This window comes from Melanostigma gelatinosum, assembly GCF_949748355.1.
Source record: "Melanostigma gelatinosum genome assembly, chromosome: 17".
Lineage (NCBI taxonomy): Eukaryota > Metazoa > Chordata > Actinopteri > Perciformes > Zoarcidae > Melanostigma > Melanostigma gelatinosum.
In genome coordinates, this window is record NC_136650.1 from 14,572,776 (window position 1) to 14,586,220 (window position 13,445).

General features: G+C 43.0%; 1 protein-coding gene across 2 annotated transcripts in view; it reads left to right on the plus strand.

The window, feature by feature from the left end:
• Positions 1-2,646: 2,646 nt before the first annotated feature.
• vps50 (VPS50 subunit of EARP/GARPII complex) overlaps positions 2,647-13,445 on the plus strand; it is an 82,042-nt gene continuing 71,243 nt past the window's right edge. For both annotated transcript variants that reach the window (XM_079288482.1, XM_079288481.1), the window contains exons 1-4: positions 2,647-2,782; positions 3,257-3,334; positions 8,592-8,714; positions 10,252-10,323. In XM_079288482.1, the coding sequence (XP_079144608.1) occupies positions 2,750-2,782; positions 3,257-3,334; positions 8,592-8,714; positions 10,252-10,323 (306 nt within the window). In that variant the 5' untranslated portion in view covers positions 2,647-2,749. The remainder of the gene's footprint in view (positions 2,783-3,256; positions 3,335-8,591; positions 8,715-10,251; positions 10,324-13,445) is intronic.

Sequence of the window (13,445 nt, forward strand, 5' to 3'; positions counted from 1 at the left end):
ATGTAGCATTTTTGTCAACTCAACATGGATGTAATGAAATGCTGAAACAAGGAAAAGGATGAACGATTCTTAAATTATTGTACAGTTTGCATTCACATGCTTGTTTTGTACTTTATTAAATATATAACTGTTTACTATTGTCGGCCATTTTCAAATATGCATACTCCATTTCTGCATTTATGTTTGCACTTCTTTATATGTCTTTTTCATAGAATGGCAATTGCAGTAATGGCTTGAAATGAACACTTTTTCAATCACAGATCCTGAGAAAACTAACAAATAGCTGAAGCCAGCGAATATGTCAGTTGTTCTGCTGCTTCACAGTCGGTCTTTGTCTAATGTCTTGGCAGTGATCTCTCTTCTCTAAGTGTTTGAGTTGTATTTGTTCTCTCAAATTGCTGCAGAGTGCTCGTTGCTGTCCGCCAAGTTGCATTGGTATGCTGTGTACCTGGCGCGATATGGAGACAGGCAGCAACAGACGGATGGTTCAGTGTGTGGCAGAGTGCCCTCCACCTGCTCCTGCTGACACCTTGTCACGAGTATATAAGAATGTGTGGGCTTGCTTGTCTGCTTGTGTGTATGTAAAAGAGAGGGAGAAGAATGATGAGGAAATAGACACAGACCAGACACAAAAGTATTTGTTGAGAAAATAGAGGTCAGAATTTATTCACTCACTCTTCTGTTATTTTCCCACCTTTAATGTACCACTCAAAGGCAGCAGTCTGCTTTTCAGCTTTTCCCCAAAATATTATGTTGTCACTCATGTACTGAGTGCTTCCGTTCAAATTTGTATCCAATGCTTTAGCACAAAAATATCCAAATTCACAAGCTAGAAGATCTGGCATTGAAACTTTTAAAACTTTTAAAATAGGAACATTTGAATTGATTTGGCCCTTAGGTGGTTTGTTTCCAAAGAATATTATTAGGTGAAACTAAATAAACGAAAATATGGAGAAATTATTACTTTAGAATATTGACAATATGTGTCACCAAGACAAATTATTGCACAACGTTAGTATGCTTGTTCACTGGATAATAAACCTGAACTTCGGACTGAGTCATAAACTGCTGCAGCACTCAGTATGAGGTTCATAAGCATGCTTCTCATGATGCTCCCCTGCAGAACAACAAGCACTTTATTGAATCAAGCTCTAGCTGATGAACTGACCAACTGAGTGTGCAGTGTCTTTGTGGTGGCATCTCCGGGTAGGGGTTACCATCTGTTCCGTCTCAGTGTATGCTTTAAGGGAGGCGCCTCACTGTGGATGACTGTCGAACAAACAACAGTGGAGTAAATTCACCTAAGGAGAGAGACCTCACCTTCATTTGACTGGGAAATAGCCTGAGGCTTCATTAACCAGGAACTAGAACTCACGGTGCCTGCTGTCTGCTGCATGCTTCCTGCTTTTAACAAAGTGCTGCTTGCAATAACACCAAGGGGCCATTTACAAAACAGGCTGAATGGGTTTGCATGCACCATTTTTGTCATTACTTTTCACGAGACAGAGCCAAGTCGAATTACTTAGCAGAGATAGAGCTGTGGCATTGGGTCATGGATAACATGACATGATATGATATTATGTATTGGTAATCGTAACCAGTTTGAGACCAAATTATATGTATTTAATAACAGTATTTGTCAGCAACTAAATATCGTATTTGTTATACAAATACCGAAAGCTACAGTCAGTTGTGATACTTATGTGCTCAAGTACGGTATACTCATATCCCTAACTTGGTTAAAATAAGCTATAAAGTCCATCAAAAGTACTGCATTCAAAAAAGTATAAATACTGATTATGTAGAACAATGCCCCATGTAATATTACAGGATATAATAACATAGGATGATTATGATTGATGCACTCACATGTCAGCAGCATTTTAATGTTGTAGCAGGTGCAGGACAATCAAATTGGATCCACTTTAAACTCTTGGGAAGTTTAATTGCATCATGACTTACAAAATTCGACATTGTGGTCTACTTAAGCATAGAAATGGGCTAAATTAAGTCAGTTACATTCCACTGTTGGCTGGGGAAATAGAAAATGATATGTTAGCTGTGTAATAAGATCAGTCAAGGTAATTTCAGTACAACCTGTGGAACAATTATAGGCCTTTTTCAAAGTCGACATCTTGACACAACATTGTCCTAACACATGACATAGCATAAACAATCCGTTCTGTTCAAGTGTCAAGCCATGGCAGTGTGAAAGGGGCATCAGCATGCACTGCAGGACCCACAGCCATCATTCGTTTTACACCTGTGTTTTTCCTTCCATGACATGTCAAAATGTCTCACCTGACACCTACAGGTAACTGAGAGAACAAAGGAGTAGAGTACGTTTTTCAGGGAGGCAAAATAAACCTGTCTAATATTCTATTCTGTGATGTTAAATGACTACCATCCAGTGGTGTGAGACAGCAATACATGTATCATGTTATTAATGATTTTCAATACTTTTGTATATCATTTTCATTATTTTTTATTCAGAACACCATATTCTTTCAATTTAATCCAAATATTTTCATTTTTTACACTGGTGAGATTCTGTCAGCGGTCACTAGCACGCCTCCCTCGAATTAAACTACTTTTCCCAGCATGCTTTAGGGTTGTTATCGTTCCTGCCGTACCGGTCACGTGACGGTCAACTATGGCTTCCCTCTCGTCGTGATGGAGGCGCATCGTTAACAACAAAACAAAAACTGCAACTTTGTTGATTTATTTGTCAACAAATTGTGCATTCACAATGCAGAAGATCAAGTCTCTCATGGCCCGGCAGGTGAGCAAAGCGGCGCTCCAAAAACCGTTGTCTTTGACAGCTGCAGGTAGCTAGCATGCTAGCTAGCGAATTTGACAGCTCATCGTGTGGCTCATTAAAGGGCACATTCAGACCGAGTAACAACAGCTTATTCAACGACAGCACAGCTACGAGCTGTTTCACCCACATTAAGAGAAGTAAGGTGTAGTGACAGGAATACCCGCGGCCCAGTTGTAAGAGTTAACCATTCAGACAAGCACAACAACAGTGCAAACTGGGCGGGTAGGGAAGTTCTCATCTTGCACTGCAGTAATGTTGCACTCATTGGTTCACCACTGCACAACAGAGCATATCGCTATCACAAATCTGTGCGTTAGTTCCACTTGTTCCAGTTTGACACAACGGGGACATGTTCCAACTGTGTAAACCCGTTTAGGTTACTTGACTTTTTTGGGGGGCTTCTGAAGTCTTTAACAGTGACTCTTATTTTGACAGGGCCTGAAAAGCCCCCAGGAAAGCATGGCAGACCTCAGTCCTGTGGAGAACCTGAGGATGCCGAGCATCCCGAGCAAGGTAAACTGCATGTCGAGGCTGAAGCATTTGTGCTGCATATCCTAATGAAGTCATCATTTCTCTCAATGACGTGTTCAAGTAGTAAATAGGTAGCTCTACCTGTCCTATGTTTAACTATTTTCACTGTGTGGTAAGATCTGAGTAGCTTAAAGCGTCCTGTAATTGTTGACGACTGAAACAAGGCTGCTGTTATGTCATACCTTTCAAAACACTGCATATTATTAATAGAAGCCAAGTCCAGTCAAACTCAGAAGCAGTTACATCGACAGTACTGATACAACCAGATTAAATGGTTTTATATTTGAATTGGAGTTATTGTATAATTTGTGAGTCAGACATACCGTTGTTCACAATGCACTGTATTAATATACTTTGAATTGCTTCCTGTAAATCGGTTAAATACCACCTACTGTTTTCCATGCAAAGAGACTGATTGCTCCCATTTCTGTCACTTAAGGACACCAGGAGTCTGTTATATATATATATATATATATATATATATTTCTTTTTTTTGCATGGCAGCGTTTTAAAATGCAATCAGTCATGCTTAGTCACAGGAACTATTTGTCATTACCCACTTGTACAAATTCAATTTGCTAAGAGCAGGCCGAGCGAAGCGTACATACATTATAGAGGCTCTCTATAACGTATAGTCACTTTCTCACTGACGCCTCGATGCGCTGCTAGCTGCTGGCTCTGTTCTGACTTTGCTTTCTAACCTTCCAACGTGGCTGCGTACAGTCTGGAAGGCAACTCCAATTATTCACAGTGCAGGGTGATATCAGACACACGTTTAATCTCTCTCCTTTTGAAAGACTGGGGCATTTAACAGGTGGACATTGTTTTTGATTGTTGTTCTAGTTTGGCTTTAATGTGAATGTAACTTTCTGAGTATTTTCTGCCTCGGTTGAAAAAAGAACACAGCAACAGATAAGATTAAAAGGAAGTGTGCTTTTCTGTCAATTCATCTATGAGAGTTGAGAAAGATGAAGCTGAGAGAAGTGCTCACATTTTTTTTAGACTACATACAAGTCTGTCGTTGCAAACCTGTTGTTGCAGAAAACCACCCAAAGACGCAGGTCAAGATAAGATAAGCGGCCATTTTATTCTCGAGGTGTAATGAGAGCATGGACACAGAGGGGAATGTGTCAGGAAAGATTACCGTAGTCTCTTGTCATTGGATGCATGGCTTTGGGATTACTAACAGTTAATGCGGACATCAAACACTGGTTGTAGGCCTGAAATATTCACCTGTGTTAGCATCCTGGCCCGCAAGAATGACTTTTTTGGTGTTATTGTACACGCTTCGTTTGACTTATGTGACATGAGACACCGTAGTCTAAGCAGACAGAAAAATTGGGATTATATGCACTTCAGCCTGCCTCTATATATTACAGATGAATTAAGTCTCCTGTGTGTACTGCAAACACCTGCTTATTGTGTGCTCAGCCAATACACGGGTCCCATTATTTGATGATACGACGCACTGACTTTATTTACTTTTGCCGCGGGGCCTTTCAGCTTTCAGGAAAATGAAATGGGAGCCCATGCCGGCTTTGTGTCCACCGAAACCTACCGTCCTCTGTGATTAAAGGTGAATACTCCTCTCAATATGTTACGGTCACTGCGGGGGAACACTGCGTAGCGTAACTTAACCCACTGCTCTGTTCAGCAGAGTGAGACCAAGGTGCCTGGCTGCATGCGTGTATCTTCATTACTTAAGCTGATATTGACTGCCTGGTACCAGCCGTGTGTTTCCAACCATTTTAGCCGCGATTCACATCATTCATCATCCTCCATGAGCTGACAGCAACATCTGGCTTGCAGGTGGGGGAATTAAGAATTGATGCTGTCAAGTCAATATTTAGACATGACTTGTTGGACTGGTTGATGGAGTATGAATGATACGCAGGGTAAATATAAAGATACCAGTTAGCCTGAAGTTGTAGATTTGTGTGTGTGTGTGTGTGTGTGAAGGCAAACGGACTGCATTCATGTAGCGCGTATATCAAAAAGCACCGATTTACAAGCACACTTGACGTAATGTACGTAAATGTACGTGTCCATCTGGGCAATTAGCCAAGAGCCTACATTTAATAACGGTTGTGTGAAAAACAAAAGCTAATGTCTATAATAAAATAATATACATCATTTAAATGGCTCCAAGCTATTTTTTGATCACGTTGATGTTTTTTTTTCTTACATTTTGTCGATTTCTCTTGGTTCCTGAAATGGTATAAGCTGCTCTGCGGGTTCACACGAAAACAAACAAACCTTTTATTTCTCATCCCAAACCTTTTTGTTCAAAGCTGTTGTCTTTCTGCGAATCACTTGTAATGATTTACTTGGCTGGTTTTGGGCTGCGCTATATCTCTTAACCTCTTCTTTACAATCCTATATTGTGTGGCTACAAGACTTTCTAGGTATAAAATACTTACTTCTAGTAATAAACTGAGGCGCAGGAAATCCAATATATCCCAACTGATATATTGAGGCAGCCACAGAAATGGCCTCTCTGATGTGATTATTTCACAGATATAAGTAGAGCTAAAAACGGTTTGTTGCAGCCCTAAATAGAATCATCACACAGGTTTAGTGAAGCACTGCAACAAGCTGGTACATTCTATCTGTATGATGCTGAGAATGTTTTATTTGACTTTGTTGAGGCTTCACTTCCTTTATAACCTGCTGTTTAGTGCGCTGGGTACATGCAGTTACCATTTCCCACCAGCAGGGGTCATCACCAGCTCACCCATCACTGTGTTACCTCATGAGGATTCTCTGTTCACACAAAAAAAGCATTAATTTACACAGGCCGCGAGCATCGCCTGCTCAATGTTGTAGTGCTTCCTAGAATTTTAGGGTGAATGTGATTGGCTGAGTGCCTCCGATGTGCAGTACGCAGCTGGGAGGAGGTCGTTAGTGTACACGGGCTTTCTTTAGAGGGGAACTTTGACATTTCACACTTAGTTTCTGAGATACTGTTTTATACGCCCGTTCACTCATCCAACACAAGACCTGCAGGACATTACAGATACAGGGAGCCCTTTGCTTTTGACGCAGTGATAGACTGTGGAGAGTTACCGTTTAGGGAACATATGATTACATACTGACAGCAGTGTTGCAGCCTGAATGCTGGTGTATTGATTGTGTCCTGGTGGCCCAGAAGACGAACGTGTTAAACCCTTTTTGTCGGAGCAGATGTGGATATACATCAATATTCTGATCACAGTGAGGATGTTTTGATTTGTTCATCTAATGAACGATTCCATGGTGGAAGTAATTGGCCCTCCTCCTCGCCGCCTCCTCTCCTCACGGGATTTCTCTCCTGAACCTCCTTTTTTGTTTATTACATTTTCGGTGTTATCAATAGAGCACCTTTTTGTTCTGCAATTGATTCTCCTCATTCAGTTATCAGCCCTCCACCCAAAGGTCCTCTTTGATGATGCTTGTTAAACATCCCACACTTTGGATGCAAATATATTTCTAATTTCTGCAACGAGAGGAGAATTTCATTAATTTGTGATTGTGGGGGGGCTAAAGGGTGGGTTGTTTTCCCTCCCTCATCCTTCAAACTGAAATTTGATCAAAGCCTCACGGCGGCTGATGTTGGGCATCTGGTTTTGTTTTGTGCTGACGCAGCTGCAGGGAGAGAAAGGGATTATTTAACCTGAGGTAGCCTCTCAAGGAGTCGTTCACTTACAGATGTTTAGAGCTCCGAACGTCACTGCAGATGGGAGATGGGGGGGGGGGCGAGGGAGGAAGACGGGGGAGGTGAATTGCTCTCATCGTGTAGGAGTGTCTTCACATCATTGTTTTGGTGTTTCGCTCATTTCTCTCTCTCTTTTTCTTTTTGCTGGAACTTTTCGCCACCAATGAGTCATCCACCTCACCCCCCCCCCTCCCTCCCCCCCCCCTTCCCTTCTCATTTGAGCTGATTTGCCACCCACCCTTTTGATGGCAGGAGTGTGATCCCCTACCTCTCTACCGCCCCTTTCCAATCTCGCATGCTCACCCACACATTTCCCCCCGGGGGCCTTTGCTCTCTTCTTCTTCTTCTTCTTCTTCTTCTTCTTCTTCTTCTTCTTCTTCTTCTTCTTCTTCTTCTTCTTCTTCTTCTTCTTCTTCTTCTTCTTCTTCTTCTTCTTCTTCTTCTTCTTCTTCTTCTTCTTCTTCTTCTTCTTCTTCTTCTTCTTCTTCTTCTTCTTCTTCTTCTTCTTCTTCTTCTTCTTCTTCTTCTTCTTCTTCTTCTTCTTCTTCTTCTTCTTCTTCTTCTTCTTCTTCTTCTTCTTCTTCTTCTTCTTCTTCTAACACGGGAGCGCACACAGCTGATGTGTGCAGATCTTTGATGGAGATTTCTCTGTCTCTCCGAGATCTGGCAACTAACGCCCGATAAGCTAACTTATTTAAATATGGCTGTTACTGTTAGCTGTGTAAATATCTAATGTTATCAAACCTCAAGTTTCGCCACCCAAAAACTACATTTTACAGAACGACATGATAACATTCATCATACTATCATAATGCAACCTCCTGTACGTTATTCAGCCGAGCAGGACCGCACGCTTTCAGAATTTTGGCATCAATCCGTTACCGGAGGAGGCTTCTCGTGACGTCCAGAATAACGAGCAAAAATTCCACTCTGAGAATTTGGTTCGGCATCCCACGCTTTGGTTATCGACCCGTGACTATATCTCGGCTCATTTGGGAATAAGAGCTCAGAACGCTTCATCTAAAAGCCTCGACGGACGCACCGCCTGCTAATTGATACGGCTCTGATGTTTCTCTGAGGGGGGAATCCCTGTTGTCTTTTTTTCCGGTCATTCCTTTCTTCTCGGCTCTTCCTCTCAAGGCTCTCCGCCATCCCCCCGTGACAGCTAGCCAACGAAACAAGCTGCAATCTGCTTCCAAATGAAACATTTTTTCTACTTTACTTTCCTTCTCCTTGCTCTCTACCTCATTTTTATTCTGTCCTCCCTTCATAGTGTCCTCACCCTTGCTCGTGTCCTTAAACTCCTCTGTACTATCTCCATTCCCTTTATTCTTCTGTCCCTCGGCATCTTTCCTATTTTTTTTGCTCTCTGCATTACCCCATTTCTTTCTTTGATTTTTTTCATTACTTAGGAAATGATGTAATTCTCTGTATTGGACCCTCTTCTGTTTGTGTCCCAGTGTTGGTGGAACCTTTTTCTTTTCAAGTGCTTACATCTTTTAACTCCACTCGTTCTCTCTCTCACTGTGTCTCGCACTCGTCCAGGAGGAGTTGCGGGAGCTGAGGGAGCAGCCCATCGACCCGCAGGCGGAGCAGGAGATGATCGAGAGCATCGAGGAGGTCTACTTCTCTACCGACTCCTTCGACATGGTGCAGCACGAGCTGGAGGTCAGATAGTCTTCTCTGAATGAGTGACTGAATTAGCAACACTCGCTTGTAAAATGGTGACAAGAGACTCCCAACTTCCCACACCCCCTCCATTAAAAAAAATAATCCCATCAAACCCGTCACTTCTCAGCATTTCTGATAAAGGCAAGATCGCATTTTCTGATATGAACATATACGGTTACGGTACGGTTTCCTGCGCCTTGAACCTCGCCAGAGTCTAAGCTCTTTCTCACCTGAGCTGCCGTTTCTTCCACTTCAGCGGAGCTGCGTACGCACCGTTGACATCTGGATTGATGGATTGCATCCGCTCAATAGAGGAAGGGTGTGAAATCTCATTAGATTTATCTTGGTATTGCTACACCATCTAAAATGAGACTCTCAGTCAAGGGGAAAGTAATTACCTATCATCCTCTGGGCCATGGGTTTGTAATATCTTCTTCTCTGAGCAGAGTTTGTTTACTGTTTACTAAATAACGCCCTCCACCTTCTTGGCTAATCTTACTTATGATCTGGCAAAGTGTATTTTTTTTTTTTAATGGAGGAAGAGCTAACAGGATACTTCCATAGTTCTGCTTTCAATTCAATTGAATGCAACTTTATTAATCCTCAAAGGCAATTTGATTTGGGACACGAGTAAAAACAGACAAAGACAGACAATTACAATCAAAAGAAGTGTTTAGGACTGTGTTCTACTGATAGTGTTGCGTTTAAAAGGTAATGAAAGTAGGACATGGTCGACATAGAAGACAGGCTTGGTCTAGCTTGTACTGAGTGACCTGAGGATGACAGGCTGCATGGTGTTAAATGTAGAGGAAACGCCGACAAATAGGAGCCAGGAACAGTTAAGGATCATCCCACATTCTAGTTCGGCAACCAAACTGGAGAGAGTTTAAGAGGGAGCGAGCCATGTCCTCTTTTGAGGGCGTGGATGATTGTTGAGGATTTCCATGGCAGCAGGACCTCCTCTTGGTCCCTGGTGTTCTCGGAGCTGCTGGAGGACCCCGCCGAGCTGCTCGACGCGGTGCTCCAGAGTCCTGCAACAGATGCCATCAGGTCCAGCAGTCTTGTTGGAAACGGTTTGCTTTAAGCCGCTTTAGCACATCCTGTTTACTGAGGGGAAGTGTGTGGTAGATGACAGAAGGCCAGCTTTGTGCGCCTCCATGTTGTCAGACCGCTCGAAGCGGGTGTACAACCTTATTAGTTTGTTAGGCAGAGAGGAATCACTGGGGTTTAGCCTGGATGATGCCCTGTTTCACCTCTCTGTTCACCTGCTTTTTTCTCTTCAGCAGATCTTTTAAAAACAGCCTTTCTTTTCTCACATTCTTTTATCTTGGATATTTATCTGTCTGACACACGCCTTTACTACACTGAACAGTAGACAATTGGAAGCAGCGTGCAGCTGTGTAGTGTTAAGTACAATTAGCTTACAGTGTTTTTGTGGATGTGTCTGCAAAAGGGTTCACCTGTGTTTGAGGATATAATGTAAACAAACTAAAATGTTGTATATTTGAATCTCTGTGTGTGTGTGTGATCATAGAAACTACCACCTGAGTTGAACCTGCAGGAGCTGGAGGAGTACAGGGACAAGCTGAAGAGACAACAGGCAGCAGTAAGTATCTCCCTCTTCCTCTCTCTGTCTCTCTTTCGCTCTCTCTGTGTGTGTGTGTGTGTGTGTGTGTGTGTGTGTGTGTGTGTGTGTGTGTGTGTGTGTGTGTCTCTCTCTCTCTGTGTCTCTGTCCTCAGCTCCACCCCCTTGTGTCACTATTGGTTCCAAAAGAACAAGAACTCAATCCTTCAGTCAATCCTACACAGCAGGACCCTTTACATAGTGGCCGTCACTCTGAGGTCAGTCAGGTACTCGCAGTGTCGGACTGGAGAGCTGGCCGGTCAACAGATTCTATATATAAAAACACGTGGTCGAGCAGTTCTTTTCCCATCTGCATCCTCAATCGTCACAGTCCAGTGCAGATTGAGCCCACTTATCCTCCTTCCTGCCACTTATCCTTCTTCCTGACAAGCTTCTGTACTTTCGCACACCTGTCTCCATCGCTCCCTCAGCTCTATAAACCTTTTTTTTTTTTTTTTGTGCTACTTTGCCACATCTATTCCCTCCACTTCCTCTTTTCTCCCTTTCTCATACACGCTGCTCCTTCCCCACGTCCCCCTCCTTTGACACTTTTGGCAGTTTCCCACAGAGCCATCTGTCAACTTGAGACGCTGCTGCAGACTTTGTTGCCCGTGGAATGGTGAGATCTACAAGTTAGCAAAGTCCAGGAGTACACAAACGTACTGTCACACATACCCTCTCTGTCTCTCACTCTCTCTCTGGCAGTGAGCCCTCCAGGCGCCTCATTGGACTAGCCACGGTAATTGGTCCAGTGTGCGGTCAGGCAGAAAAATCCACATCTATGTTTCTCGGCGAGCCTAAATACGCAAACCCTCTACCTGTTTGTCTACCTCAATGCCCCGAGGCTTTTGTAAAATATCTTATATTATAGCCCCCAAACCCCCCAAAGCAAACGAAATACAAATGTACAAAAATATTCCGTATTTGTGTTTTTCCACTTTGTTCACTATCCCATCAATCAGTCAGACATTTCCATAATAATTACCAGGAGGTGGAGATTGCACCTGTTTCCATGAGGAATAATGGCTTTCTTCTGTTCTGCAGTTAATCATTTCAGCAAACACCGTGACTATCATTCCAATCCCTGCTAAACACAGCGGATGTGTATTTAGTGTCTGTAAACATGGACCCTCATGCCATGTACATGTACCCAACCTGGTAAACACAAACGAATGAATGAATGAATTTTATTTATATAGCGCTTTTCACAGACAGTGGTATCACAAAGTGCTTAACAGAGCAGACATTTAAAAGCATAAAAACACAATGTGACCCAAGGGTCAATAAATTATCTACACAGAGAAAAATAAAATAAAAATGTAAAACATATTTTAAGAGCAGGTCTAGGACATGGGTTTACTTTTACACAAATGCCAGCCGAAACAGGTGGGTTTTGAGCTGGCTTTTAAAAGTATTCACAGTATCTGCGAGGCGCAGAGTTGCAGGCAGAGCATTCCAGAGCCTCGGAGCCACTGCCTCAAAGGCTCGGTCACCACGGCTCTTAAATCGTGTGCGTGGAGACCTAGAGCGTTTGACCTGAGAGTGCGGGCGGGTGAATAGGGGCGAAGTAGATCAGCTACATAAGCCGGAGCCTGACCGTGAAGTGCTCTGTAAGTGATGGTGAGAATTTTAAAGTGTATCCTAGATGCTACAGGGAGCCAGTGGAGAGATCGGAGTACGGGGGTGATGTGAGACCGTCGGTTTGTCCTGGTGAGTAATCTGGCGGCAGCATTTTGGATGACCTGCAGACGGTTAAGAGCAGATACACTGAGTGATGTGAAAAGTGAGTTGCAGTAGTCAATGCGTGAAGAGATAAATGTGTGTATGATCATTTCTAATTCAGGTGTTGATCTCAGTTTACTGATATTTCTTAGATGGAAGAAACATGACCTGGACAGCTGCTTAACATGAGGGTCAAACGACATGGATCGATCAAAGAAAATCCCAAGATTGCGCAGGTTGCAATGGGCAGCAGAGGAGAGTGGACTAATAATCTGCCTGATCATGGGGACAAACTCCTCTGGAGCAATAACTAGGACCTCCGTCTTAGAGTCGTTGAGTTGCAGGCAGTTTTCTGCCGTCCAGTCTCTGATGGCATTGACACAGTCCAGGATGTGACACTCTTTTCTTGGTTAAATACGTTTGTCATGGTTCATGAGGCTTGAATCACATTCAAATAAATGAGTTTGAAATATTCTAGTAGAGCACGGCTCAGAGGGGCTGCTGAATTTAAATTTTTCACATTTGAGAAAAAATCTGAATTAATTTGACAAATACTGCAAAAGAATCCTGCGCGCACGTTTATTGTATTGTGAAGTCGTTCATGTGGATGATTGTACGTGGGCCGATTCAACGAACGCATTCCTTTGTCCTGCTGCCACTGATGGAAAGACCGTCTCTATAGCTGAGCAATATATACGTGTGCATTCTTACTGGACACACACACACACACACACCTACAGAGGCTCGTAGTCGTCGGAGTGTGAAATAGAGCAAAGCCCTCTGAAGAAGTGATAATAGTGCTTTCAGATTCTCACGATGAGGCTGCTTTCCTCCTGGCAGATGATACAGGTGTGTGTGTGTACTGTACCATGTGTACAGGATGCACTTTCCTCTGTTTGCCACCTTTTCTTCACTCCTGCTGTGAGGAGCTGTCTATAAACTGGTGTGTTGACACATAACTATCCCTTCTCTTTACTTTTTCTGCTGTGGGGGTAGAAGATACTTCCTGTGCTATCGGAGAAGAGAACCACTGCCCTGTTGTTCTGCCACAGCCACCAAGCTTAATTGGCATCTTTAAAACATGCCTGGCAGAGGCTCGTCTCGGGGCGAATTGCCTTTTCGTGCAGCGAGACTTCGGCACATTTGATAAAAGTCTCGGTCCAGAAAAGTGCTGAACAACAACACTCCGCCTCGTTGCTCTTTAGTGTTCTGCCTTCCAATGATAAAAAAAGTATTGAATTTTCATAAAGCAACAATTTACTTTATAATGGCGCAATAATACAGTGATGAGCCAATGATTGTCACCGCAGGGGGAATGCCTTCATGGCGACAGCCTCAGTGGTAACCCTCCCTGTTCAATTCAATTTATTTTTGTATAGCCC